The sequence below is a fragment of the Odocoileus virginianus genome, chromosome 31, assembly GCF_023699985.2.
Source record: "Odocoileus virginianus isolate 20LAN1187 ecotype Illinois chromosome 31, Ovbor_1.2, whole genome shotgun sequence".
Classification (NCBI taxonomy): Eukaryota; Metazoa; Chordata; class Mammalia; order Artiodactyla; family Cervidae; genus Odocoileus; species Odocoileus virginianus.
This window is the reverse complement of record NC_069704.1, coordinates 25,003,086-25,030,348: the sequence shown is the minus strand read 5'-3', so window position 1 is coordinate 25,030,348 and position 27,263 is coordinate 25,003,086. Positions and strand designations below refer to the sequence as shown.

General features: G+C 47.4%; 1 protein-coding gene across 3 annotated transcripts in view; it reads left to right on the top strand.

Annotated features, from left to right (window-relative positions):
• ROR2 (receptor tyrosine kinase like orphan receptor 2) overlaps window positions 1–12,331 on the top strand; it is a 234,745-nt gene extending 222,414 nt beyond the window's left edge. For 2 of the 3 annotated variants that reach the window (XM_070459418.1, XM_070459419.1), the window contains exons 6-9: window positions 3,428–3,742; window positions 4,915–5,160; window positions 8,120–8,322; window positions 9,697–12,331. In XM_070459418.1, coding sequence (XP_070315519.1) covers window positions 3,428–3,742; window positions 4,915–5,160; window positions 8,120–8,322; window positions 9,697–11,142 — 2,210 coding nt within the window. In that variant the 3' untranslated portion in view covers window positions 11,143–12,331. The remainder of the gene's footprint in view (window positions 1–3,427; window positions 3,743–4,914; window positions 5,161–8,119; window positions 8,323–9,696) is intronic. The other variant, XR_011484964.1, reaches the window with a different exon arrangement.
• Window positions 12,332–27,263: the final 14,932 nt, after the last annotated feature.

Genomic DNA, 27,263 nt, shown 5'->3' with positions numbered 1-27,263 from the left:
GGTCCCAAGCCCTGGGTTGTCTTGTTTGCCTCCACTACCCTCCTGGCCAGGCCAGAACCTGTGATGATCAGTCTTGGTTCTGCCTTTCCTAGCTCTTGTGCCTTCTCAGAGTTACAAGGAACCTGGCTTGGGTACAGAGTACCCGGGCCGGATTTTAGCTATGGGCACAGAGGTTCCAGGCCATCAGTGGTACCCTAGGGACACTGCACTGAACTCAGACCCCCATCAGCCCTTGGTTTCTGGGCACAGTCAGGTCTTTGCTTACCTGCTTCACCATATGAAAAGTGGTTCAGATCCTTTAGGAGTGAAGGTACTCGTTTTCCATCATTTTAGAAGTTGATGTTAAGAACTTCCTGGGGGAAACTCCTTGAGAAGTGAGAAAATGAACTAAACCAAGGCCCTGAAATTCTTCCCCCTCTTGTCTCTGCTCTCCTCACAAACCCCTACATTTTCACCTTCAACTCTTTAAGGAACAAGGAGAATCTTGTGAAGATGGTAGGTATGGGTTTAAAGCAGAACTAGGTTCTCTGCACAGTGATTCTTGACCCAGGCTGATCCCTGATGTGGGCTTCCTGTAGATTCTGGAGGGATTTGCAAAGAGGCTGGCAAAGCACTGCCCTGTGAGGGTACAAAGGAGGACCCCAGGGGGAAACTCATGCAGGTGTCACTGAATGTTCTTCTAAGTCCACTTTGACCCTGGCTTTGTCTTTCACCCTCAGTCTGGAGGGTCTAAGGTCTAACCGGCCTGGCCCATGGCTACAGAGACCCCTGAGGACAGGGTCAGGTGTCCAGTGAGAAATGGAAGGGCAGTAATGGGACTCCGAGATCCTGGAAGGTGCTATCTTGGTCCAGTGGGCACATGTTTTGAACTTGTTTGTATCTCTCATTGGAAAAGCTCCCTATGCCATTTAAAGCAGAACTTCTTGAACTTTCTGACCACAACCCATAGTATACAGTATACTTTACATCATGACTTAGTATACATATATATCTGCTTCATAGAACTGAAATGGGTTACAGGAAGCAGCATTTGCTTTAACAAAGGCAGTGCAAGCTAATTTTTCCCTTCAGTTTTATTTCATTAAAGAAAAAACTTGGTTCCAGCCTTAATATAAACCATGCATGCTGACATCCTCTGTTCCATTCTAATCATCTTTTAAAATACTAGCCACAGACTCCAGAATTAATTGTGTATCCCACTAATTGGCAAACACAGATTCAAAGCACAGGGTTGTCTCTCAGTTGTTTCTTCAGGAGGTTTAAAGGATAGCAACTCAGATATCTAAGCAGACTCATTTTATAGTGTTTTTTTAAAGATAAAAGTTTAGAATGAGGATTCTCTAGATTTGTGTATTTTTGAAAATGTAAATGTGAAGCTGCTCTAGACTGACTGACTTATGGTTTAGAAACTGTGTTGGTTGTGGAGACAGTCTGTTTGAAGAGAATGCTTGTCAGAACGAGTTCCAGGGACACGGGAAGCTTCCCAGGAATGAGCCCCAGAACCATCAAAGTGATGTGCTGGATGTAAACAAAAACAAGGACATGAGTTGTTGGATCTCTGTGATGCCTAGAACCATCTTTCAAAAATAAGTCCTCACGTGATAGATTCTGGGGCAGGGGAGAGAAACGATCCTGTAAGGGTCAGCCTTGACGTCCTCTTAGTTGATATCCCCAAAGCAATGCCACGTCTGGCTTTCTTAGGCCTTTCGCTGCCTGGGGGTAGAAGCCAAAATTGGCGACAGATCTGGTAGTCAGTTGTCAGCTCACATGATGAGGCTGGGTTCAAACCCAGTTCGCCAGCCAACCCTAAGAGACCCCGCACCTTAACCTCTTACCTGTCTGTTCCGCAATTTCAACATTGGCCAGAAGGGACCGGAGGCTAAGGATGACATGATGAGCACACTACGGAGTTTTCAGCACCCGGTGCTGCGTGCAAGACACAGAGACAGCCAGAGCCCCGTGGACCATTTACCTCCTGCGCTATTTTATAGGCTCCACGTGGGTTTCCATTTCCCAAAGTGTGGCCTCAACAGATCACTTGACAGATAGAGACCCAGGTACAGAAAGGCCTGAGTGACTGCCAGTCCTGTGGTAAACGACAGGGCCGGGCCAGAACCGGGCCCCATGCCAGCTCACCTAACCCAGCGCCAGCCATGGGTACCTTGCTGGATCTTTGGAGGGAAATGGGTGCCAGCAGTGCCACCTGCTGGCCGCGCTAGGCACGGCACTACAAGTGATGGGTGGAGCTGAAGTGTCCCAAGGACTAAATTCCAACCTCTCTTGCTCTAGTCACGGGGCACCTCTCTTTCTCTAGCTGGCCAGGATCAGATCCTTACAATCAGGTCCTCCACAGGTCAAAGTGGGGTGGGCACAGGTGGGGCAGCAGATGCTTTCCTTTGAGTGCTGACTGCCACAACCTGGAGGAGAGGGTCCTGGAGTGCACACCTTCTCTCCTGCCACTGGCAGCTCTGCTCCCATCCACCTGCCCAGACGTGGTCTCTGCAGCCCCCACCGCTTTCCTTTGTCCATATCAGGTGTCAATTCTTCCCATCCAGCCCCATCCTTTGATGTCTCACCCCAAAAGCAAGCCAGCCAACCCAGGCTCCAGATACTCCTGTGATGGCTTGCTTCTCTGCTGTCCTTTATCACAAAGCCCTGCCCCCCTCCCCACTTTGAACCTCCTCTGGTTGTTTCTTGGCTCTCCCCAGACTCCACCTGAAGGAATGCCCACCGTCCACTCCCATTATCAAGTACTTCGTCTTGGGCTGCAGGCCATAGGGCTGATCATTCATCTTTCTGGCTCTGTTCATACCCTGGGTGGTCCATTCCCTGCCAGGCCTCCCCTCTGCACACAGGCTCCAAGATGTCAGGAAGACCAAAGCTCCGTCCTTGGGCCTCTTCTCCAACCTCTCCTTCTAGAAGCCACTGAGCCCGTGGCTTCACCTATCCCCAAGTGATGGCAGAGCCAGTTCATAACAGGACCTTAGGAAGTCGTTTTGAGTCTGGTACCAGAATCTTTCTGCCTTGGAAGTAGTATCTAGGTGGATGCCATCTGGGGCCTGGTTTTCCTCCTTTCTTGTTTCATTTTTGATGTTTGTAAGGGACGCCCTAGGACCAGGGCCTTTCTGTGTTAGGTGCAAATCGAGGCAGCCCGTGTGCTTCCTGGGGTGCTGGCTCTCTTGAGAGCCACTCTGGGCCTGCAGAAGTCAAGCCGGAGGGCTGGGGGTGGGGCACAGACAAGAGATGGGGGCTGGGGTGCCGGGCAGGGTCGAGGGCCTGGACAGGAGGTGGGAGCAGGGGCCTCGGGCAGAGCACGGATCCTGGGAGGAAGATGGGACCAGGGGCGCTGGGCAGGGGTGGCCGCGCAGGGTGTTTGCCCCGAAGCAGGGCCCACCCCACCCTAACTCTGGCCTCGCCTCCTCCGCAGCCGCCTTCACCATGATCGGCACCTCCACGCACCTATCGGACCAGTGCTCGCAGTTCGCCATCCCGTCCTTCTGCCACTTCGTGTTCCCGCTGTGCGATGCGCGCTCCCGGGCGCCCAAGCCGCGCGAACTGTGCCGGGACGAGTGCGAGGTGCTGGAGAGCGACCTGTGCCGCCAGGAGTACACGATCGCGCGCTCCAACCCGCTCATCCTCATGCGGCTGCAGCTGCCCAAGTGCGAGGCGCTGCCCATGCCCGAGAGCCCCGACGCCGCCAACTGCATGCGCATCGGCATCCCAGCCGAGAGGCTGGGCCGCTGTGAGTCCCCACGCGTCCTCCCCCAGAACCTGGGTCCTGCCTCTTAGAACCTGGGGACCCCATTCCAGCCGTCCAGGAAAGTCTCACAGTCCCGCCCCATGCCGGCAGGACAGCCCCGGGTGCAGACTCCCTGTCTTCTAGTTCTGAGCGCACAGCCCTCCTGACCCTACCTGTTTGTGGGTCCCTAGTAAGTCACTCTATCCCAGTGAACCACACACTTGGCTTCTCCAAGACGGGAGGACTCTGGGCCTACCGCCAAGGCTGAAAGGAGCTTAGGGGAAGACAGAGACCCTTTTCCAAGCCTTCCCAGTGGTGCACAAGCATCTCTCAGCCGCTGACTGAGGATGGTATGGTGGTGCTCCTTTAGGGGAGCCAACCCAGAAAAGAGGTCGACTTCCCCCCAGGCTTGGAAAATATTTGCTTCCTTGGTGAGGCCGGGGTTCCCTAGAGCAGCAGGGCTCCTCACCAGGGTGGCCAGAGGCTGCTCTCCAGACCCACTGCACCATCCAAAGCCTGGCAACTCAGCTGACATCATGAACCTCCTGGCAAGTTGCTTAAATATCAGTTTCCTCATATTACACCACGAAAATAAGTACTAACCTCAGGAGCTGGAACGATGATTAAATGAGTTAGTATTTAGAAAATTCCTAACACAGTGCCTGCACACAACAAGCAGAGTGTAACTGGTATTCAACAAACACACAGCCCAGGTGTGGCTCAAGAGGCCCTGGGTCTCCCCTGGGAGTGGAGGGAGCCTGGGGCTCTGCTCACAGAAGGCTGAGCCCCGTCCTCACTGAGGTTGGGGGTCAGGTCTGGAAGTTTCTCATCCCTCCTGTATAGTTTGGTTTTGTTTCTAATGCAAGTGAACGTGAGGTTAGGGTTGACATCGTCGTTGTAGAGTGGGGGTGCCTGCTATTTCAGGGTCATAAACTTCTGACCAGGTTCCTCCCCACATGTGTCCCTGGTGCATCCATCCATTTCATTTGTGGGCTTGGGGACTTCTTTTCTTGGGCGTTACCTCCAATCCCTTGGTCTTTTGGCACTTCCGATTTGGCGAGGTGGTTTGGGTATTCCTTTTCGGAATAGTTGAAGACAAGCACTCCCTGGACCCACAGAGGAGGGCTGCTGCTTCCTCTTCATTTTCGGGCCTCCTGACAAACCTTCTCTCTCAGACCATCAGTGCTACAACGGCTCAGGCACGGATTACAGAGGGACGGCGAGCACCACCAAGTCGGGGCACCAGTGCCAGCCGTGGGCCCTGCAGCGCCCTCACAGCCACCACCTGACAAGCGCCGACTTCCCCGAGCTGGGAGGGGGGCACGCCTACTGCCGGAACCCTGGCGGGCAGATGGAAGGCCCCTGGTGCTTCACGCAGAATAAAAACGTACGCATGGAACTGTGTGACGTACCCTCTTGTAGTATGTATTCTCTCTTTTTTTTCAAATGTTGACTGGGGGGTTTACTCTGTGATGAGATGGTACCAGGAGGCTGGTAGCTCTGGGATCCCCCACCCACCGTGTTTCACCACCGTGATTATTTGTTTTATGTAAAGTCGTGGCTGGTTATAAAAGTAATACCTGGTCATTACAGGACTTTTTAAATTATAGAAGGAATAAAACTAAAGAAGAATGTGCAAATCACCTCTAATTTCACCACTCAGCAGAGACTACTGTTTACATTTGGGGGCCCTTCTGTCAGCCCTCTTTCTCTGTGTGGTCTTGGGATATTGAATTTGGCATCTTGTTTCTCAATGAACATTGTCAAGCATTTCCCACTATTAGTGGATATGCTTCCCATCACAGTTAAAACCAGCTTCTCAGACCAGCATCTGTGGTTGGGGCGCAGGCCTCCTATTCCTCCTCCCACACCTCCCACAATGCTCAACTGTTACATGTAGACTTAGCAGAGTGAGGAGAAAATAGAACTTAAATCTCTTTAATTGTTTTCCCTGAAGTTTCTCTCTTAAATTATGACTAGAAGAAAAGTGTGTAGTTCATGGTTGCAAATTTTACAGACATCGTTATCTCTGGGCTTTCCAGGTGGTTGAGTGGTAAAGAATCCGCCTGCCAACTCAGGAGCCACAGGGCATGTGGGTTCAGTTCCTGGGTTGGGAAGGTCCCCTGGAGAAGGAAATGGCAACCCACTCCAGTATTCTTGCCTGGAGAATCCCATGGATAGAGGAGCCTGGCAGGCCACAGTCTCAAAGAGTTGGACACGACTGAAGTGACTTAGCACACTTGCAAGATGTTTTTACCATGAGCAGTTATTATTTTTGTAATTAAAATTTAATCAAGAGATAAATATGCATGTTCTTTCCTCTGGCAGTTTTACTTTGCAGAAATATTTGTACTTAAAAGGGCAGAAATGCAAGGATATTTGTTGCAGAATCACTTCTGATAACTAAATACAGGCAATTATTTACCAACAAGGGGTTAGACAGAAGTTCCTCTGTGCCGTGGGACAGTGTGCAGTTCTTGATGAATGGCTGGCGTTGTGTGTTCTTCGAGAAACATAGTCTGGTATGTTGTGTTGCTGTTGTTTAGTTGCTAATTTGTGTCCGACTCTTCTGTGACCCCAGGACTGTAGCCCGCCAGGTTCCTCTGTCCATGGGATTTCCCAGGCAAGAATACTGGAATGGGTTGCCATTTCCTCCTCCAGGGGATCTTCCCACCCCAGGGAACGAACTTGCATCTCCTGCATTGGTAGGCAGATTCTTTACCACTGAGCCACCAGGGAAGCCCTTATAGTCTAGTATATTATTCTGCCACAAAATCGGAGCAGGAAAATATGGATGATATAATTCTGTTTTGAATGAGTTCTTTTTAAATTCTATTCTTAAAAATTGTATGAGCTGCCTCTTCTATGTCAAATTAGTTGAATATTGGTTATTTCATGTTCAACTTAAATATACACATCAAAAAATAAGTGAATACCAACCTGTTAATAGTATAAAGTGAAAAGGGTGCATGCTTAGTTGTGTCTGACTCTGTGACCCAATGGACTGTAGCCTGCCAGGCTCCTCTGCCCATGGAATTTTCCAGTCAAGAATATTAGAGTGGATTGCCATTTCCAAAGTACCTATTAAGAATATTCAATTTTCTCTAATACTATAATTATTAATAAGCATGTATTCTGTTAGTGATTTTAAAAGATAATGATAAAATAAATGGGTATACAAAACTACGGATAGTGCTCACATCTCATCTTGGCTTGAGGATCATGAAATTTCCCTCCTAGCCCTTAATCAGGAAAAATGACCCAGAATCTCCACTGTCCCTGAGGCTTTGAGAACACTCTGCCTCCAGAGTGGGACCGGGAGGGTTTTGTGTGTGGTTGCATTTGATTTTTATCTTCTTTTGGAGACTAGGGAACAAGACTGGGTTTGGGACAATGCTGGTGACAGTGGTGATTTTTAGAACTGAATTAGCTCTTTAAGGTACCACATGGACCAGAAATCACTTGTTTGCTTTCTGATGGAAAGCTCATTACCACTGGTTATAGGGAAGCCCAAGTTCCCATGTAATTAAGTATTCACAAGGTTGAGATGAAAACTGCTGGGGGCAGTCAGGGGCGGGGTTTTGGAAAACATGCTTTCCACATCACAGAGAAGCCTTAACTCTCCCTCAGGGGGCAGCACTGAGGTGCTTGAACCTTGCGGCCCAATACCCTCTGTGCTTTCCTGTAAATCCTGTAGGGGTAGACAGTGCGTTGCTCTTCGCCATAAGGCGGGAAAAAAGAGAAAAAAAGAAAGAAAGAAAAACATCCTGAAGCCTCAGTGTTTGTACATCTTAAACCAATGTTTTTCAAGAATTAGTGTGCCCCTGCTGCATAAGAGCCAGTGCTCTTTTAAATCATATGCATTTTTAATGATTGTCTTTTAAGAGTATATGTTCATTGTACAAAAAATGAGGAAAACCCTAAAATGTTCAGTGAGGTCAAGGATCATTTCTAATCCCAATATCCAGTTCCTTCCACTGAAGATGAGCATGAAACTTGTGTTTCATCAAGTTTAATCAACTCATCAGGTTTAGTCAACACGAAAAGGTCAGAGCATCTATGTCCAACAGGATTCAAATTAGGAAGCAACATGTTGGTGGTGATTGCTACTGTAAGACCTTTAGAGTCTGTTGTTTGTGCTCTGTATTCTGAGTTGCTCCCCTGGCAGGGAGTTCTAGGTCATGCTTCACAAGGTGTACATTTTGGGGTACATAATGTTTTTTGAGGTTTGGGTTGTAATTTTGTCCCTTCATGCAGTTTACGTAACTATCTACTAGTGCTTAAATATTTTAGTTGGAGGTGGGGCTGGGCTGGTGGAGAACTCTGAGTTGAAAAGGGGGGGTATTTTCAGAAAAACCATGGATGCCTTGCTGTTCACAGGTCCCCAGGACAGCAGCAGGATGGGAATTCTGTACATCTTGGTTCCAAGCATCGCCATTCCCCTTGTCATCGCGTGCCTTTTCTTCTTGGTCTGCATGTGCCGGAATAAACAGAAGGCTTCTGCGTCTACACCACAGCGGCGGCAGCTGATGGCCTCGCCCAGCCAGGATGTGGAAATGCCTCTTATCAATCAGCACAAGCAGGTCTCTGTACCAGTATTTATTTAAAGAGGCTGCTCCCCCAGGCTTAACCCCTACCTGGAGACTGGTTAACTCCAGTACTCACTTTCTTAATTCGCTTGATTCACAACACATGATTCTTTTAAACTGGCCTTCTTTTTTGCCATTTCTTCTCTAAAATATACCGGGACATTTGCCTCCTTAGGGGATATATGGCAGGTGAGTTTGGAACTCACTGTTTTGCCTCAACAGAGACCCGCTCTGTTATCATGGGCTGGGAATGAGCTTTCCTCCTTCTGCAGGGCTTCAGCTGTCCCCTCAGGGGGACAAAAGAGAAACTCAGATTGCCCCCACAACTCGAGGGTCGAATGTCGAATTTTTAAGGAATGAGGGCCTGTTTTCTGGTCATTTTGGGCTTGGGCTGACTTTGTTTCATTTTTCAGGGAAGGACAGAGCAACAGTCCTATAGAGGTGATAGTGGGGGCAGCTCACCCCAAACTTGAGTTCCTAGGATGGTGAGAACGAACTGAAACGTGTAGCACAGGAGAAGGTCTCCCCAAGCTCACCCAGCCTCAGTGAAGCGACATTTACATTACTTGCAAGTTTCGGGGGAAAATCATTTCAATCTGGGCTTTGAAGTGGAGGAGGCTGGACTTACTCAGTTCTGTAGCCAGGCATCACTAAATGTTTGCAGGGGGTGGCGGGGTGGAAGGGGGTTTAGCAGGTGAGGACACGAATTCCCCCGGGTTCAGACAGCCTCTGAGGACAGGGCTGGGCACACAGAAGGGGCAGGAAGTTGTAGAGGCTGAGAGGTGCAAGACTCGAATCAATTTCACCAGTGTGGTGCTTCTGTCACGTGGCATCTAATGAAGAATCTAGTCAAGAGTAAGCAGCAAGACGGGCCCTTTGAGGCGCATCTGTAGAACAGCTGGCCTGGACTCTAAAAATGACTCAGATCGTGGGAAGCACACCTCAGAGTTCAAGAGAAATAGACATCAGGGCCTTGCTGACAAGCAGAGGCGGCCGGGCCTATTGATGGGCACATAGCAGGGAGCAGCTGCAAAGGCCCGTAGCGGGGGACACAGCTGGGAGGGTGTCCTGGGACAGCTGGAGCTCAGAGTGCACACACCCACCCTCACCCACACACTTTGCAATGTATCTTGGGGTGGCGGCGTTATTTGCAGCCTGGTTGGGACCATTTGAAGGTTTCAGGCAGTCCCACGGCATTGAAGCGCATTTAAGAGCAGAGAGCAGTGGGTGATGCAGGCTGAAACTGAGCCTGGTGGGGCTAGGGAGTGGCTCTAGGAGCCCCCTCCCGACCCCTTCTCCAGCTGTCTGGCTCTGCCTTCTGGTGTCTTGGTGGCAGAAATGTTTCACTGGGGCTTTTCTTCTTGGCAGGCCAAACTCAAGGAGATCAGCTTGTCCACCGTGAGGTTCATGGAGGAGCTTGGGGAGGGCCGGTTCGGGAAGGTCTACAAAGGCCATCTGTTTGGCCCGGCGCCGGGTGAGCAGACCCAGGCCGTGGCCATCAAGACGCTGAAGGACAAAGCCGAGGGTCCGCTCCGGGAGGAGTTCCGGCACGAGGCCCTGCTGCGGGCGCGGCTGCAGCACCCCAACATCGTCTGTCTGCTGGGCGTGGTGACCAAGGACCAACCCCTGAGCATGATCTTCAGCTATTGCCCGCACGGTGACCTGCACGAGTTCCTGGTCATGCGCTCGCCACATTCGGACGTGGGCAGCACGGACGACGACCGCACAGTGAAGTCCGCCCTGGAGCCCCCAGACTTCGTGCATGTGGTGGCGCAGATCGCCGCGGGCATGGAGTACCTGTCCGGCCACCACGTGGTGCACAAAGACCTGGCCACCCGCAACGTCCTGGTGTATGACAAGCTGACCGTGAAGATCTCGGACTTGGGGCTCTTCCGCGAAGTGTACTCGGCAGACTACTACAAGCTGACGGGCAGCGCGCTGCTGCCCATCCGCTGGATGTCCCCCGAGGCCATCATGTACGGCAAGTTTTCCGTGGACTCAGACATCTGGTCCTACGGCGTGGTCCTGTGGGAGGTGTTCAGTTACGGCCTGCAGCCCTACTGCGGCCACTCCAACCAGGACGTGGTGGAGATGGTCCGGAGCCGGCAGGTGCTGCCCTGCCCGGACGACTGCCCCGCCTGGGTGTACGCGCTGATGATCGAGTGCTGGCACGAGTTCCCCAGCCGCCGGCCCCGCTTCAAGGACATCCACAGCCGGCTGCGCGCCTGGGGCAACCTGTCCACCTACAACAGTTCGGCCCAGACCTCGGGCGCCAGCAATGCCACGCAGACCAGCTCGCTGAGCACCAGCCCGGTCAGCAACGTCAGCAACGCCCGCTACGGGGGACCCAAGCAGAAGGCCCAGCCCTTCCCGCAGCCCCAGTTCATCCCCATGAAGGGCCAGATCAGACCCATGGTGCCCCCTCCCCAGCTCTACATCCCGGTCAATGGGTACCAGCCAGTGCCGGCCTATGGGGCCTACCTGCCCAACTTTTACCCCGTCCAGATCCCAATGCAGATGGCCCCGCAGCAGGTGCCCGCCCAGATGGTCCCCAAACCCGGCTCGCATCACAGTGGCAGCGGCTCCACCAGCACGGGGTACGTCACCACTGCGCCTTCCAATACGTCGGTGGCGGACAGGGCCGCCCTGCTCTCGGAGGGCACTGAGGATGCGCAGAATGTCCCGGAAGAGGTGGCCCAGAGCCCCGTGCAGGAAGCGGAGGAGGAGGAGGACGGCTCGGTCCCTGAGACCGAGCTGCTGGGAGACAACGACACTCTGCAGATGGGCGAGGCCGAGGTCCAGCTGGAAGCCTGAGGGCCATGGGGCCGTCGTGCACCGAGTGGACGGACAGGAGCCTCGGGTGGAGGGCGCCCCGGGAGCCGCTGAGCTGGAGGCAGCCTCCTTGTGCCAAGTCCTCCTCTGCAGTCCTCTTGTGCGCAGAGCCGCGCTGTGCCCACCTGTTTGGTTGGAGGGTCTTTTGGCCAATGGCTCCTGACCAAGCGAGGATAGTAACCCAGCAGGACACATAGTGACTCCCCAGTGCCACCTACATTTCCCCGGAGGTCGACATCGGTGAGCAGTGCTTGTGCTTTGAAGGAAATTTGGTACCATCTTCTCTCCATATTGCCTATGGATTGAGTATGTCCAAACATTGGGGAAAAGCGGCCTGCAACAAGTTGGGACCTTGGGATTTGTGATGCCCAGTGGCTGGGCTGCAGGCTGAGGATGGAGGAGGCTGCTTTTCTCTCTGCTGCCCCTCACCTGCCATTAACAGTCTCCCCTCACCCACCAAAGATTATGGGAACAAGAAATGGCCACCTGTCAGGGTCTGATGAGGAAGGGGCTCCTGGAATGGGAGTTCTGTATTAAAAGGTTATGTGCCTTAAAAGAAACCCACATGGTTTTGTATTCTTGTGAAATAATTTTTTAATTATCCTGCATGTGTATTTTGCCCAATTTTCTGGAATTCAAGGGAAAGTGTTTTGGGGCCTTGGAATGTTACAAAGGAGGCAACATTGTACAGAGCACATTATTGTTATTTTTTTTTTTAGAATTCTGTACAGACCTTAAATGTAATTTATATGGTTTTTGTATGCTGTTTTCATTGAAGTATTTTGAGCTTAAAATAATGACTTCGTAATTTAACTGTTTACGTTACCCACGTTGGGATACCACCGGGTTGTATTCTGGTTTGCTTGTGTTTGTACCATATGTAAGCGAGGTCCGTTCATTTCAGAGCTCCTGTGATAGAAGGCCCACAAGTACATTGCATCTGACACACGGGATAGAGTTCACTTGTAACTCCCACACCTGCTGTGCCCAATAAAGTGAAAGAGGAGGTTCAGTCGGCTCTGCAGGTCATGAGGATGTCAGGTAGTGGGGTTTGCTGGGTGATGGAGACGCCAAATGATGATTTGGGCCGTGGTTGGGGCTTCTCCGGGAGCAGCAACTTCATTTGAACATGGATACATTATACATTGGCAGATAAATGATGGGAACAGGTTACATTGCTTTTCTTGGTGAAGCCTGTAGCGGGGATTAACTAACTGCAGATGAGGTGAAGATGGTTTTGGGTTTTAAACCTCTCTCCTCCTGAGGTCCCAAAGGCCCTGCCATTTTTAGACCTGGAGTCTGGCGCTTCCCAAGGCCTAGAGCAGGGCTGCAGGGAGAGACAGTGAAGGAGACTAGGCCTTCTTCACCACTTGCCCGAAGCTGCCTGCATTCCATCGCTGGTCAGCAGCACAGCCAGCCGAGTTCCAGTATACCTGGACCAGGGTACATCCGTGGGGTCAGTGGCTCCTGGGCTTCCAGTTAGGGCAGGGGTTGGATGAGGCCTGAAGATGCTTCTGCTGGCCAGCTAATGGCCCCTGCTGTCCCTCTCCCCTAGATGGGTCCCTTTTACCCTGGCACGGCCTGGGTGGTTTTCCATGTTTAATGGAGTGGGTCCACAACCCTGGGTTAAGCAAGGCTCAGCTAGGAATTCACTTCACATCCATAAGCAGTGGCCCTTTATCATACATCAGAACATCTGATGGAGCTTGTTCCAGAACAAGCACTGCCCTACTTGCTCCCAGGCAAGTCTGGGTGGGGCCAAGAAAGTGCATTTCTAACAAGGGCCCAAAGGGTCCTGATGCTGAAAGCCTCTTAAGTACAGCACCCTGGGTCTCCCTGGCTCTCTGGCACCTCAGGTCATCGTGTGCACCCCTTGCTCCTCTCTGCTAGCATCATGCTGCTGAGGGATACAGCCATGCACACAAACAAATAACATGTCTGAGTGTACATCCTGTGAATGTCTAGGAGCCCCCTGGAGCCCCTCTCCCGGCCAGTGTGGTCTGGATTGCATATTAAAAGAACTCAGGGCTACAGGGGGCTACTTCTCATTTCCACTGATCTGAAAGAGGAACTTCAGTTTATCTCTAATTTGGTACACCTGATGGTTTAACTGTTCCGTTGAGACCTAAGAGTGAAAAATGGGAAATAGCCCTTTGGCTGCCCTGTCCGCAGACCTAGCCAGGGAGGCAAGCGGCTGCTTCAGTTTCCCGTCACTCAGCACCCAGAGGTGAAGGCGGTGCTCGGGGCCACGGCCGGGACCACAGAGCGAGCAGCCAAGATTCTGCAGAAAGACACTTGGAGGGTTTTTTGACAGAGAGGGGGAGGTTTTGATCTGGGGGATTTTTTGGCTCGAAATAAAATTTGTTACTGCATCTTTAGGAAGGTTATTGAGCTTCTACAGTCAGTGCAGTTGAACGAAAGTGACTTAATTAGAATGTTCCAGAACAGATTTTAGAGCTAAGCTGCGTAATTCAGATATATGTCACTCATACTGTCCCACCTAGCCCCACACCTGTTTATACCCACAAGAGGGAGATTTCCACACCAACTGAGTAAGGTCACTTAATGTAATTAGTTTTAATCAAGCCATACAAAGCGACGATTACTTTGTACATGCATTTTTTTGGTTGTTTTTGTATACAGTACTTGTTGAAACAGTCTGTCAGAGCAATGGCTCACTTTTCTGTGCTTCTTTTAGGGTGTTTCACTCAATGTTACAGTTACATAACTCTCCCCACTATATCAAGACAAACCTCTTGGGTCTCTCTCAACAGGGAAACACTTGCTTAAAAGTGTTCACTTTGGATGAATTCCACCTCTCAGTTCAGTATTGATAGCTATTTTCAGACAGTTTATGACTTTTTGACGGGAACATTGAAAATCTTTTTTGAGATGAACTTTTCAGGAGAAGGATGTATCAAAATCAACTTGCGTCAGATGACTAGCTCTATACCTAGCCACTGGAAATCAGTGTGACCTTTCTAGGTCAGAACTATTTCCACCTTCACCTCCTGTTTTTCCTTCATCAGTCCCTGAAGTAGTAGTAGACACTACTGCTGGAGTCTCTAGTAGTAGAGACTTGAGTGGAGACTCTAGTCCCTAAAGCAGTAGAGACTATAAGTGTTACTTGGCCTGGGACTTAATGGGTGCTCAGAAATTAGCTTTTGAAATAAGAATGATGCTTTATTTACTTGGAGGAGGCCTGAATTTAGACTACCTGACACCCTCACTGAGAAGAACATGAGCCTGACTGTCAGATCTATTTCTTTTTTTTTTTTTTTAATTTAATTTTATTTTTTTATTAGTTGGAGGCTAATTACTTCACAGTACTGTAGTGGTTTTTGTCATACATTGACATGAACCAGCCATGGATATACATGTATTCCCCATCCCGATCCCCCCTCCCACCTCCCATTTCTTTTTCAGTTTTATTTCATTCATGTAGTTATTCAATAGCTGATACAAATAGCTAATACTGTCACTACAGCTAGTTCCTGAGTTCACCTAGTTCAGAGTCACAGTGGACATTTCCTCTCCCATCCCCAGCTACCCACTGCCTCCACCAAGTAATGACTACTGTTGGTTCATTGTGGATCCTGTCAGTTTTTTAATGCATATATAAGAATGTATACAGTGTGTTCTTATATTTATACCATTTTTTAAACATAAGAGGTGGCTTCTCTACAAATGGTTTTCTGTTTACTTTTTTCACACAAGTGCATCTTGGGGGTCTTGGCTTGTCAGTGGACGGTGGCTGGTCTGCTGGAGGAGCGCCTAGCAGTTGTCCTGCCCTGAGCCCCTAAGGCAGGGGTTGTAAGGAGGCAGATGTGACTGCAGTGCCCCCCACCCCGCACGTGCGCGCGCGCGCGCGCACACACACACACACACACACGGCTCTGGAGTGCGGTGTGGGTGGAGGGAACCGAGAGGGACTGTGACAGACTACACTTGGCTCAGCTCTAATGTGTATTTTTGTTAAAACACCGGACAAATTAACATTTTTAATTCAATGGTATTGCTTTTTCACTAATTTGTTCTGCTTATTCTTTCTCCCCGTCTGAAGTGCTGAGGTTTTAGTGAAAAATGTTGCCCAGACACAGAGACATAGACTCAAAACCATCTTTTGTGCTTTGGAAGGCCTCAGGGAAGTATGCCAGTACCAAGGGAGGGACGGGGCCAATGACCACTTTTCTGGAACTCTAGAAGGCAAGTACAACACTCCCTCAACCTCACTGTTCCAGGATGGCAACCGCCACACACACACACACACACACACACACACACACACACACAGAGCCCTGCTCAGGATGGCAGCAATACTCCCCTCCATAGCAATGAAAACCCTGCCCACCCCAGGATGACTGCACACCCCTCCCCCGCCCAGGTCATGACTGCATCCACTGGACGGCTCAGCTGAGGTGATATTAATGGTATTTCTCAGACCTGGATGGAAAGTGGGAAGGGAGACAGTGTCCAAACAGGTGAAGGAGAATTCAGGTGAGATGCCACCCCCATCCATGTCAATTCCACGTTTAACATTTTTAAATAATCATCTTATCAGGTTGTTTGTTTTTTTCTTTTTTTGGCTGGATTTTATATTTTGCTTGTCTCCTCACTAAAGCCATCTCTTTGAGGGAAAACGAAGCTAGTAAGAATGTGGAATCGCGGAATTTTGTTAAGGAAATTCACCATTACTTTGAAATATGTGGCCCCATGAAGTGTAGCCTGCTAGGCTCCTCTGTCCATGGAATTTTCCTGGCAAGAATACTGGAGTGGGTTGCCTCCAGGGGGGTCTTCCCAACCCAGGGATCAAACCTGAGTCTCTTGTATTTCCTGCATTGGCAGGCAGATTCTTTACCACTAGTGCCACCTGGGAAACCCTTGAAATACACAGAATAATCCAAATTAGGCTGCAGGAGCCCAAGGAAAAGACTGAGGAGACTAACAGATTGCCTGCAAGGTAGTTTTCATGTTCAAGAAGCATCCTCCTGCTAGATGACTTCCAGTCTCAACTTGCTACACAGCTTTTCCTACAAATAATGCAAAGGTGTACTTCAGCCATTGCACAAAGGTAGACATTAGCCGGTGTCTGAATGACTTACAGGATGGGGGATGGGAATGGCTGGAATTTCCAACCTGTAGATGGCCCACCTGAAGGGCCAGCATGGGTGCTTCCACATCTGGCTGTTATCTTGTTTCCAGACTCTTATATGCTGCACCCTCATGCTCCTAACCTGGGGCGATAGAGATCTTGGAATTTACTTCCATGAAATTCACTCATCCAAAGTATCCAATTCTGTGATTTGTAGTAAATGTGTAAATATTGCAGCCTTCACCCCAATCTAATCTTAGAACATTTTCATCACATCCTCAGCCCCAGGCAATCTGGTCTGTTTTCTGTCTGAATGGATTTGCCTTTTCTGGACATTTCATATAAGTGGAATTAAACAATATGCAGCATTTTGTTTCTGGCTTCTTTCACTTAGCAGAATGTTTTCAAGGTTCAACCAAGTTATATATGCATCAAAGCTCATTTTATTGCTGAATAGTATTCCATGGTATGTTTTGTTTATCCACTCATCCGTTGATGGATATTTGAATTTTTTTAGTTTGGGGCTGTTATGAATAATGCTGCTATGAATATTGTGTATGTTTGTATGTGGACATATGTTGCTTTTTCATTTCTCTTGGGTAGACTCCTAGCAGTGGAATTGCTGAGTCATATGGAAAAGTCATTGATATTTTAAAGAAATTTCCAAACTGCTTTCCAAAGTGGTTTACACTCCCTCCTGCAATGAATGAGGACTCCAATTTCTCTGCATACTCTCCAACACTTGTTATCATTGATTTATTTTCATTAGAGTCATCCACTTTTAAGACTATCAAAAGAAAACATTACTTACATGAAAAGATCAAGGTTGCAGACAAGTTCTGTGAGTTGTTCATCAAATCTCAACAAATGCCCTTCACTTCATTGTTCTTATAGTCATTCAACAAAGTATTTCTTGAACATGTACTGTCAGCTGAATTCAGCATTGAATAAGATAGGAAACACTATCCCCACCTTTTCAGGAGAAAGTTTATTAAACAAGAAAAACTGTAATAACAGGCAAAGTATTCCTTGGGTAGCAGTATTTGCTATGCAATGATGAAGGAGGGCATGGCAACCCACTCCCTTATTCTTGCCTAGAGAATCCCATGGACAGAGGAGCATGGGCAGGTTTTAGTCCATAGGGTCACGAAGAGTCAGACACGACTGAAGTGACTTAGCAGGCACACACATACAATGCCTTGGTCACAGCCCAACTGTGTCAACTGATGAGGATCAAACAAGCATCATTAGATTGGGTCCCAGGGTTTGCAACTGACAGTGGACAGAAATCCCTCCATCATGGGCACACTGGCAGGGATGCTACCCACAGTCTTCTAGAGCTTGTGACTACAGGTGACCGGAGTGCTTCTTTGGAGACTCTGCATTTCCTGGATCTCAAAACAGGTTGGCAGGACTGTACCCTGGTGCTCAAGACTCCTTGGTCCTGCTTGTGAATGTAGATGGGAAAAAGTACATGTTCATTTTCACTAATCTCTAACTGAAATGTAGCATTTCCTCTTATTGTAAATGCAGGGGAAAAAACCCAAAGATATATTCAGCGTACTCATGGCTGGTCACCAGTAAAAACTGATTCCTTTCACATCACATTGCAAATGCCACATCATTACTCCAAGGTGACACCTATTATGGGACCCTGTTGCAAAACCTTGCTACTGAGTTAATAGAGAAGCCCATATATTACAATTTAAAAAAAAAATTTGATAATTTCAATATAGATGTTTTCTTTGTAATTTGTGTGCCTTATTTTCTGTGTTAAAACCCTACATTTGAAGAAGGGACACAAGTGTAAAGTTCCCTTCCATGGTGCAGAAAGGAGCCCAACTTTGTGGCTTCTCTTCTGAGACCACCCATCAAGTGGACCAGTGCCCTACTCCTCCCAGGATGCACTTCTTCCCTGTAGTCATGGGGGTCTGGTGGGGGAGGGATGCTGCCAGGAGACTGGGCCCTGGCACCCATACTCACTCACTAGCACCCATCTTTCCCACCTGCAACCTGGCCCCTCTGTCTGCTTTGGTCCAGATGAGATGGAGTGGCAGGTGGACGGATGCTGTGCCACCAACCTACTTTCTCAATCTGTTTCAAATTTGCACATCCAGAAGACAGCAACGCAGAGAAGCAGGAACAATGTCTCACTAGCCCAATAGGAGCATAAACTGGTTTTACTTTTTTTTTTTTTTCCAGAGTAAATACCAATATTGTTGTTTTTTCAAGTCTACAGGTGCTCATAGGCTCCTGCCACAAATAGCTGTTCTCTCTGGGCCCACACGTCCCTGGAGTGGACACAGGGGACTTGGGCTCCTGCAGGCTCCATCTGCCAGGCTAGGGTCTCACCAGGGAGAACAACCTATCTTTTCCCTTTTTCTTTCAGAAAAATATTTAATTATTATCCCATAAAGGTAAAATTCTAGTTCCTTTTTAAGGAACAGTTTTTTCAGTATGGATTTTCTTAGCATAAATAAATGTCACATTTCTTTCCGTCAACTGAAAAAAAGAGCAGAACATATGAGAGTTAGGAGTTAACTATTATTTGGGGCAAAAATGAGGATTATAGCCTTGTAGGCAGCATCTCAGATAGCCCTGAGAAACTGCTCCAAATTGGTAGGGGGGAGGTCAGTGTTATATATGATTTTAGTGAAGGGGGATACATGCAGTGAGCACACAGTTTGGCAGAGGCTTGCTGCTTGTCAGGAGGGGCAGATGTCACCATTAATGATTTTAGTGCTTTTCTAGATACAAGGCAATGCAAGAACTGCACCATAAAACTGCTCATAAAGTCTCCTGAAAATGTCTACCGAAAGACCTGTTCTTCCATTTTTTCCCAGAGCACAGAGTGCCTCATTCCTGATCTCCACTCTGAATTCCTTTTAGGGACTGGTAAAGTTTAGCAGCTGCACTGGCTCATGATTTAATCCTTGTCAAGGTAGATGGCGAGTACCAATTTATATTTGGCATTCCCCACAAGATATGATCTATCATGTTCACTTTATCTGAGGTACAGTGATCTTATAAGAGCTGGGTTGATTATGTAGATCCTATAAATATGCATATTCATTGCACAGGTTGTGTTTTCTTAATATATTTTATTAACTTGATTATACCTTGGGCATTTTTTGCTGAAATAACCTAGCATAAAAACCTGACATGTGCAGGAAAACTAGAGTGCTTATTAGAGAAGCTCTGCCTTTGCTACACTGCAGTTAACACAATTATTTAGAATAGCAGTTAAGGATTTAGTTGTTGGCGAAATGCTCTGTTCCAAATGCAAGCATGCAAAGTTACTGATTGAGCCACAGAAATCACTAGGAGATACTTACTCTCCAAACCAGTCCAAGGCAAGATCATTGGATTAATTTATTGACATATGCTGATGGAAGCCTGCTGTGTGCCTGCTGCAGAGATCACAGAGAACCAGGTATACAAACCCAGGAGCAAAGTACGTTCTCTAACGTCTGCGATGCTCGATTCTCTGATGAAAACACAGCAGGGTGAAAGTTTCTCCGCAGCAGTGGGCAGTTTAAGTAATCCAGCCTATACTCACCAATTGTGCCTCTAAAAAAAATACCGTGACCAAGAATCATCTAAAAATGTTTGTCTTCAGAGTTCCTTTTCTTGTAGCCAGTGATGGGGCTTTTTCACTAACTAGAAACAAAACCATGCAACTAGAGCCACATACAGTCCCCTTATGCAAGAGAAAATAACAGAACTTAGAGAAATCCTGGCTCACTATTAAAAATTGCATCCCTATAAACAGTGCGAATTTCCAGTTCACGAGGTTAGGATCTCAGGATCATGGAGAGTGGGAGAAAGAAACTGGTGGTGAGTCTTTTGATTTTTATGGGGACAAGAAGGTCATAGTCCCCACAGGATTAGCTAGGAACGTGATTAGTGCAGGAAACTTATGAGCTTGAAGCAGAGATGTAACACCACCACCCTCACTACTGCCGCTGGCCAGGGCAGCTGAGCTGGGAGCAGGTTCCAGTCTGTGGGAACACCCAGCCTCTCTCAGACCTCAGCCCCCAAAACAGAAGAGGTGCAACTCTAACAAATGCCACTAGAGGCCACTAGAAAATGAATTCTAAATTAGTTAATCCATTGAGATCTTTATATAGGTCTCTCCTTTTCTAATTTTAATTCACAGAGAAAAAGGCCAGGACAGCTGTTTGATGCACCAATTTAAGGAAACTGTGTTAGTCGCTCAGTCGTGTCTGACTCTTTGACCCCATGGACTGTAGCCCACCCAGGCTCCTCTGTCCATGGAATTCGCCAGGCAAGAATACTGGAGTGGGTTGCCATTCCCTTCTCCAGGGGATCTTCCCAACTCAGGGATTGAAGACAGGTATTGAAGCCTGGCCTCCTGCATCGCAGGCAGATTCTTTACTGTCTGATCCACCAGGAAAGCCCAATTTTTAAAAAGCTGGAATATAAATATAAACATAAATCAATGGGGAAAAGTGTGCCCCAGGTGCCCTCATCCCAAACCTGCAAATGTAGGATCACAAGAGGTAAAGACCCAGGGCAGGGGTTTGCTCCTGTTCTATTCACTGTTGTGTCCCCAACTAGAGTAGTGGGGTGGGGACTAGGTGACTTCTAGGCTTTTTTAGGCAGGATCATTAAGTCTGGTGCTAGAACGGAATCGCTATAGACAATGGGGTGAAGATGACATTTCCCCTGCAATGCCCAGCATGGTCCCTGGTAAGGTACTGAAAGACTTCTATTCCCATTGTGTCAGGACAGACTGTAGTGAGGATCCAGAGTGTTAATCTCATTTCTAACCTTTACTTAGAAGTCACTTAAGGATGTGTTCCAGCAAAGAGAAGGAGGAACCAAGAGAAAAGATGATGCGGGATCTAGGAAGGTGGTAAGAATGCCTCCTAAAATTCCTTTCCCGAGTTTCATAATTCAAAGAGGCTGCTGTCTCTCTGTATCCCTCCCTCCCTTCTTGCCCCTTCCCATTAGCTTTGAGTCTCTAAGATGGCTTGATACCACACATGGGTGTGCACACACGTTCACACACATGCATCTCTATTCACTTCTGGGAATGCAGTTCTTTGCTTTGTAACTGATTTTCTTTCTTAAAGTTCTCCTGGCAAATTTCTAGTGAGATTGTTCACCTCTAGACTTTTCTAGTACTAAGCTCTTTCTAAATGGAAGTATAGAGACTTAGTGCCTAAGTCGTGTCTGACTCCTGTGACCCCATGGACAGTAGCCTGCCAGGCCCCTCTATCCGTGGGATTCTCCAGGCAAGAGCACTGGAGTGGGTTCTCATTCCCTTCTCCAGGGTATCTTCCCAACCCAGGAATCAAACCTGCGTCTCCTACATTGCAGACAGATTCTTTACCAACTGAGCTACAGGGAAGCCCAAATGCAAGTGTAATGTTCAGTAAACACTCTCATGCATAAAAGTGTGACTGGCCACCATTCCTATGTGATTGGCTGCCTCCCTGTCCCCCACAGGGCTCTTGCTGAGCTACAGGATCTGTCTGCTTTCCCGCTTTTCTCAGGGTCCACTTTTGTTTGCCTCTTCAATCTGGTCTATTCTGATATCCTTCCGCTTTCCTCTACCCCGTAGTGATTATCTTCTCACAATATCTATGAAGCCCCTCTCCTCTTGACTTGAAGTGCTGCCAAGTAATAAAGCTGTCACTCACAAGGCTCTGTGGCCAGGGGTCTTGGTCAAGGTCTCTATGAATTCAAATGCACATAAATTGAACCAAACTTAGGATAAATGCCATGGAATTAAAGTATAGAGATTTTCAAGGTGGCCTCCCCACATCAAAGGAGAATCTCTATATTAGTTTTCATTCTGGTTAAAAAGTATATATATATATATACACACATATTGTCTAAAGTCTATATTGACACTAGACATGGGGTGCTTATTAATTACTGGCATTCCTTCAGAGGTTAACTCCTCAGTGCTAAAAGGCACTGTTTTATGTTGCTAAAAGGCAGATGATCAAACACAGTCAGGAGTGTCCACCCAGCTCCTTGGGCAGGGATCCTCAGCCCACTCAGTCCTCCCCACAGGAAAGTGATGTGATTTGTCCAAGGTCAAAAAGACTGACTAAAAATAAAAAAAGATGAGGTCACTGTGAATGCAAAATGTGCTCAGTCTCTTCAGTTGTGTCCAACTCTTTGCGACCCCATGAACTGTAGCTTGCCAGGCTTCTCTGTCCACGGGATTCTCCAGGCAAGAATGCTGGAGTGGGTTGCCATGCCTTCCTCCAAGAGATCTTTCCAACCCAAGAATTGAACCTGCATCTCCTGCATCTCCCATATTGCAGGCAGATTCTTTACCGCTGAGCCACTGTGAGATTTAAGGCAAAAGAACTCAGAGAGAAGATGTGGGGATTTGTGAAAAAGTCAGGAAAGCCACAGATATTTACACACCAAGCATGGCAGATAAATACTCAGAGCAACAAATTCCAGGAATAAATAGCCATTGTGGGAAAAGTAAATGTATCTTTTAGAACCTAAAAGAGTAAGTCAAAAACATAAGCAAACACAAGGCACCTTAGGAACACAATCCCAACTTGAGCCAACAGACTTGAAAACTTGTTCCTTATGCGGTGTGTAATTTTAGGGCACATTCCAATGATCAGTCAATGTACTTCACAACAAAGTCAACCTGAATACAGTTCCCAAAGCAGAGACTGACAGACTCTCTTCTCTGACAATCTGATCACCATCTCAGAAAACTGAAGATGGCCATCTTCTTCTGATATCACAGACATTGAGAACTGACTTCCTTCATTTCTTCCCTGGTGAGAAAATCAGACTCACTGAGGCCTGGAATCCCACCATCCATACATCATTGATGTGTCCTGTGGGTGGAATGCCCATACCTGCCTTGTCTGTTGGCACCACCATTTCACTATTTATTGGCATTTCCACAACATGGAAGGAATTCAGAAGTCTAGGTTAGAAATATATATTTGGGAGCCAGTAAAACATAGATGCACCCCAAGCTATGACACTGGAGATGTCGTCAAGGGAGTGAGTGTAGATTAAAAATGCAAGAGGTTGATGTGTTGGTTAAGGGTCCCAGAGAGGAGGAGGAGTGTTATGAAAGTGGGAGAAGGATTAGAAGCAAGACCTTTTATTGAAGCCCACCCAGTCTCCCCAGTGTCCCACGTGGTTCAGTGGGTAAAGAATCTGCCTGCAACGCAGGAGACACAGGAGACTCGGGTTAGATCCCTGGGTTGGGAAGGTCCTCTGAAGGAGGGAACATGGACAGGATGGAATGGCAGCCTATTCCAATACTCTTGCCTGGAGAATCCCCATGGACAGAGGAGCCTTGGCAGGCTCCATAGGGTCAAAGAGGCAAATACTCCTGAGCGACAGAGCACGCACAGCATGCACACACCAGATCTCTCACTGCGTGCAGTCCATGAGGCTGCTGCCAGAGGAGGTCTCCAGGGATGTGTGGGTGGAGAGGCAGAACAAATTGGAAGGAGTAGAGGGCCATGGGTGTGATTAATTAATCCTTTAAAAAGAACTGTTGATGAAAACAAGCTGTATGCTACTTTGATTTTCTTTTTTCTTTTAATAATCTATTTTTTCTTTCTGTATGCTTCTAAGATTTTTTTCTTCTAATTTACCAATTTCCTCAGGCTAGAGCCACATGTATTGGTTTGCTATAGCTGCCAACACAAAGAACCACAGTCTGGGCTGGTTTTCACCAAGAATTCATTTCCTCACAGTTCTGGAGGCTGGAAGTCTGAGATGGTGATGGTGACAGGGTTGGTTCATTCTGAGGGATGTGAGGGGAGGGTGTGTTCCAGGCCTGTCTCCTTGGCTTGTAGGTGGCCACCTTCTCCCCATGAGTTCACACCATCTTCCCTCTATTCATGTCTGTATCTGTGTCCAAGTATTCCTGTTTCGTGAGGACACAAGTCATACTGGCCCACCCTACTCCCTATGACCTCGTCTTAAATAATTACAAATGCACCAAACCTATTTCCAAATAAAGTCACATTCTGAGGTCCTTGGAGGTAGGACTTTAACATACAAAACTTGGAGGGGACCCAATTTAGCCCATAACATTGAGAGTGTGTCTTTTAAAAAGTAGGGCACATGGTAGAGTATTAATATTGCTTAAGACAAATCAGTTCTGCCAGTTGCTGGTCTGACTCTTCATTCAGATGAGAGGATTTTTTCTGTTTGCTGGAATAGCTCTTCTCCACTTTTTCTTTTTCTTGTCAAATTACTTTCTTGTCACACATTCCATCTCCTTGGTCCCATCCTCCAAGTCTCCTCTTTCTCCTCAAGTTCCCGCTTTGTATTTTTGCTTTATGTTCTGAGATAGTCATTCCACTTGGTCTTTTATGGAAGATCTGAACAAATACGTGAACACTCATTTATTGAATTTTGAAAATCATGTCTTTACAAATTCATTTTAATGCTTTTGGTGAAGCTCCTTGAGAATTCTTACCAGTGTGTGGGTAACACTCTCACCCGACTCTTCCAGTTCTGTCTGCCCAAGTAGGAGGCACCAGTCTGATGTGATGCTGTCTTGGTTTCCTCTCTCTGGTGACTGAGACCTTGGCAGTGAGTATCTTTTTCTTCCTTCTTCTATGCCTCATGGCCATTTCATTGGCCATCAGGAAAAGCTGCAAGAAACTCTTAAGCAGCAACAAACCTGTGTGAGGTGAAAGGCAAGCAAGTTTCTGGTCTCTCTGAGTGGCAGTCAACCAGCTGTCATGCACAGGGACAAATCCCTGAACTCTCCTATCTTCCCAGGGGAAAGAGTAACTCTGTCCCCACCACAGAGACAAGATCAATGTAGGTCTCCAGACGACTCCCTGCCCAGCTGGATGGGCAACCCCACAGAGATCCTCTGAAACTAGACATCTTCTAAGAAGTGACCTCTTCCACAGTGGTTTGTGGGTCCCTGCTGGCTGATCAATCAAGGTGTGGTGGATAATTGGTCTCTGCTCTAGTTCTCAAGGCAAGGCAAGATGCCTCTGCTCTTGGTTCTTCAACAACCATCCCACTTTGTATTTCCTTGTGGAGACCCTGCTCCAAGCTGTGGCTTCATATTCTACTAACTCTTTGTTCTTCTATGTCCACTGTACAGGCAATTAGGAGGAAGATGTCAGATATACAAGCACAACCTGCCAGCTTCCTATTACCCTGCTTCCACATTTTAGGGAAAAATTGTTGACAGTCTCCCTAGCATCCATTACCCACCTCTCCTTCCCACTATCCCAGAGCTTCATTGGTTCTAGAAGGGAAATCCATGTGGTTCTAGAGAAGTTGGCTCCACCGTTGGATTTAGGAGTGGAGTGAGTGACCTGGGTTAAGCAATCACAGTGGAATTAGTTCAGGAATGGGCAAATATTCTAAACTACACCAACCAGCTTGCCAGAAATCCTGGGACGAAGACTCTCCTCTCACCCTCCCCAATGAAAGTGATCAAAAATATGTGGAGCCCCAGGAATGTTGGAAAGAATTTTGATATCATGATAGAAGCCATTTTAGGTTGAATCAGCAGTATGAAAACAGAGTTGAAAGCTGCAAAGACACAAGATCTTGATGGCATTATCAAGTTCAGATCCATATTTTAAGGTCCAGACTCATATATTCGCTACTAATGAAGTGCCGCATCTGTAACACACATATGTATGGGTAGGTAACATGTATATGTGTGGACAACATCTGAAGAAGTTTCTAGAGTACTGTCTTCCCTGTAATGCATAAAACAGAGGAATGTCATCTTTTTGTTGTGTTAATGCCTCTGAGTTGCTTGTAAGTCCACATGACCAGTGCTCTTTTTCCTCACTCCTGATAGAGATCTCAGAAGGAATTCAGACCCTCAGGGGGGTCACACTCCTAGGCAATCCATCAGCAAATATTTAATTCCTAAGAAGCTTACTTTTATCTACAAAATGAGTCTGTTTTTCTTAATACATAAGGCAGGGTAATGCAATCTTAAGGAATTGCATCATGGATACTGTCATTCATTTATCTTTTTTTCTTTCAGAACTCCCCAACATTTCTTAACTTAGTTACGAAATGCAGCATCGCAAACTTCTTAATTGGTGAGCAGAGTACCCAGTCTTCAGAACTGACATGGGGGAATCACTGTGATTAGGTAGATGACACATCTTGAATTAGTTCTAGCTTTATTTTCTGAAATAAGGTGTATTTAAGAAATAATTACCATTTTTCATTTTTTTTAAGCTTGGGAATGAGATATGATGATCACGGTGACAGACAGGTCTAAATTCCCCCTCCTCCCCCCGCCCCCCCCCCACTCCCCATGATCCCATTTACCGGTGTATACACCTCTGTATGATACTCTCCACCTGGGGGTAGGCAGAACCTCAGGCTCGCTTCAACTGATCCAGTCTGGCCAAAGTGGTGAGATGCTGCTTTGTGATGAGGTACATTGTTCAAGACCCTGTTGCTTGCAGACTTGCTCTAATCTCTCTCACCATTGCTGGCTTTGAAGAAGTGAGTCCTACAATTGCAAGGATGCTTCCCCAAGCAAGCATCTGATGAGAATTCATCCCTGGTCACTATCGTGACTATAGCCTGTGACTCTAGGCAAGACTCAATTCAGAGTGCCTGGACTCTTGACCCAGAAAAACCATGAGAGATAAAGGTGTGTTGTCTTCAACCGCCATATGATATGTTTTGGAATGTAAGAAAGTAATGCATCAACTTACAGATCCTCTCTGAAAGTCACTTCTCTGGCTGATGCATAAGTTGGTTGGGATATTCCAACCAATTCCATTGAGTTTGTAAGCTTCTCAGCTTAGAAGTGGTTCTAAAATATATAGCATTTCTACTTTTCCTGCCTGCTTTCTACATGCTCTCAAAATCAGAACACTTGAGCCAAGCCAACAGCTGGAGAAGGGAGGGGCCAGGTCTTTCCAGATAATTGCTGTGTCCCCAGGTTCCAGTGAAGGTCTGTCATACGACAGGCTCAATACATATTTGTTGAATAAATAGACAAATGAATAAATGTTTGTCATCATATTCT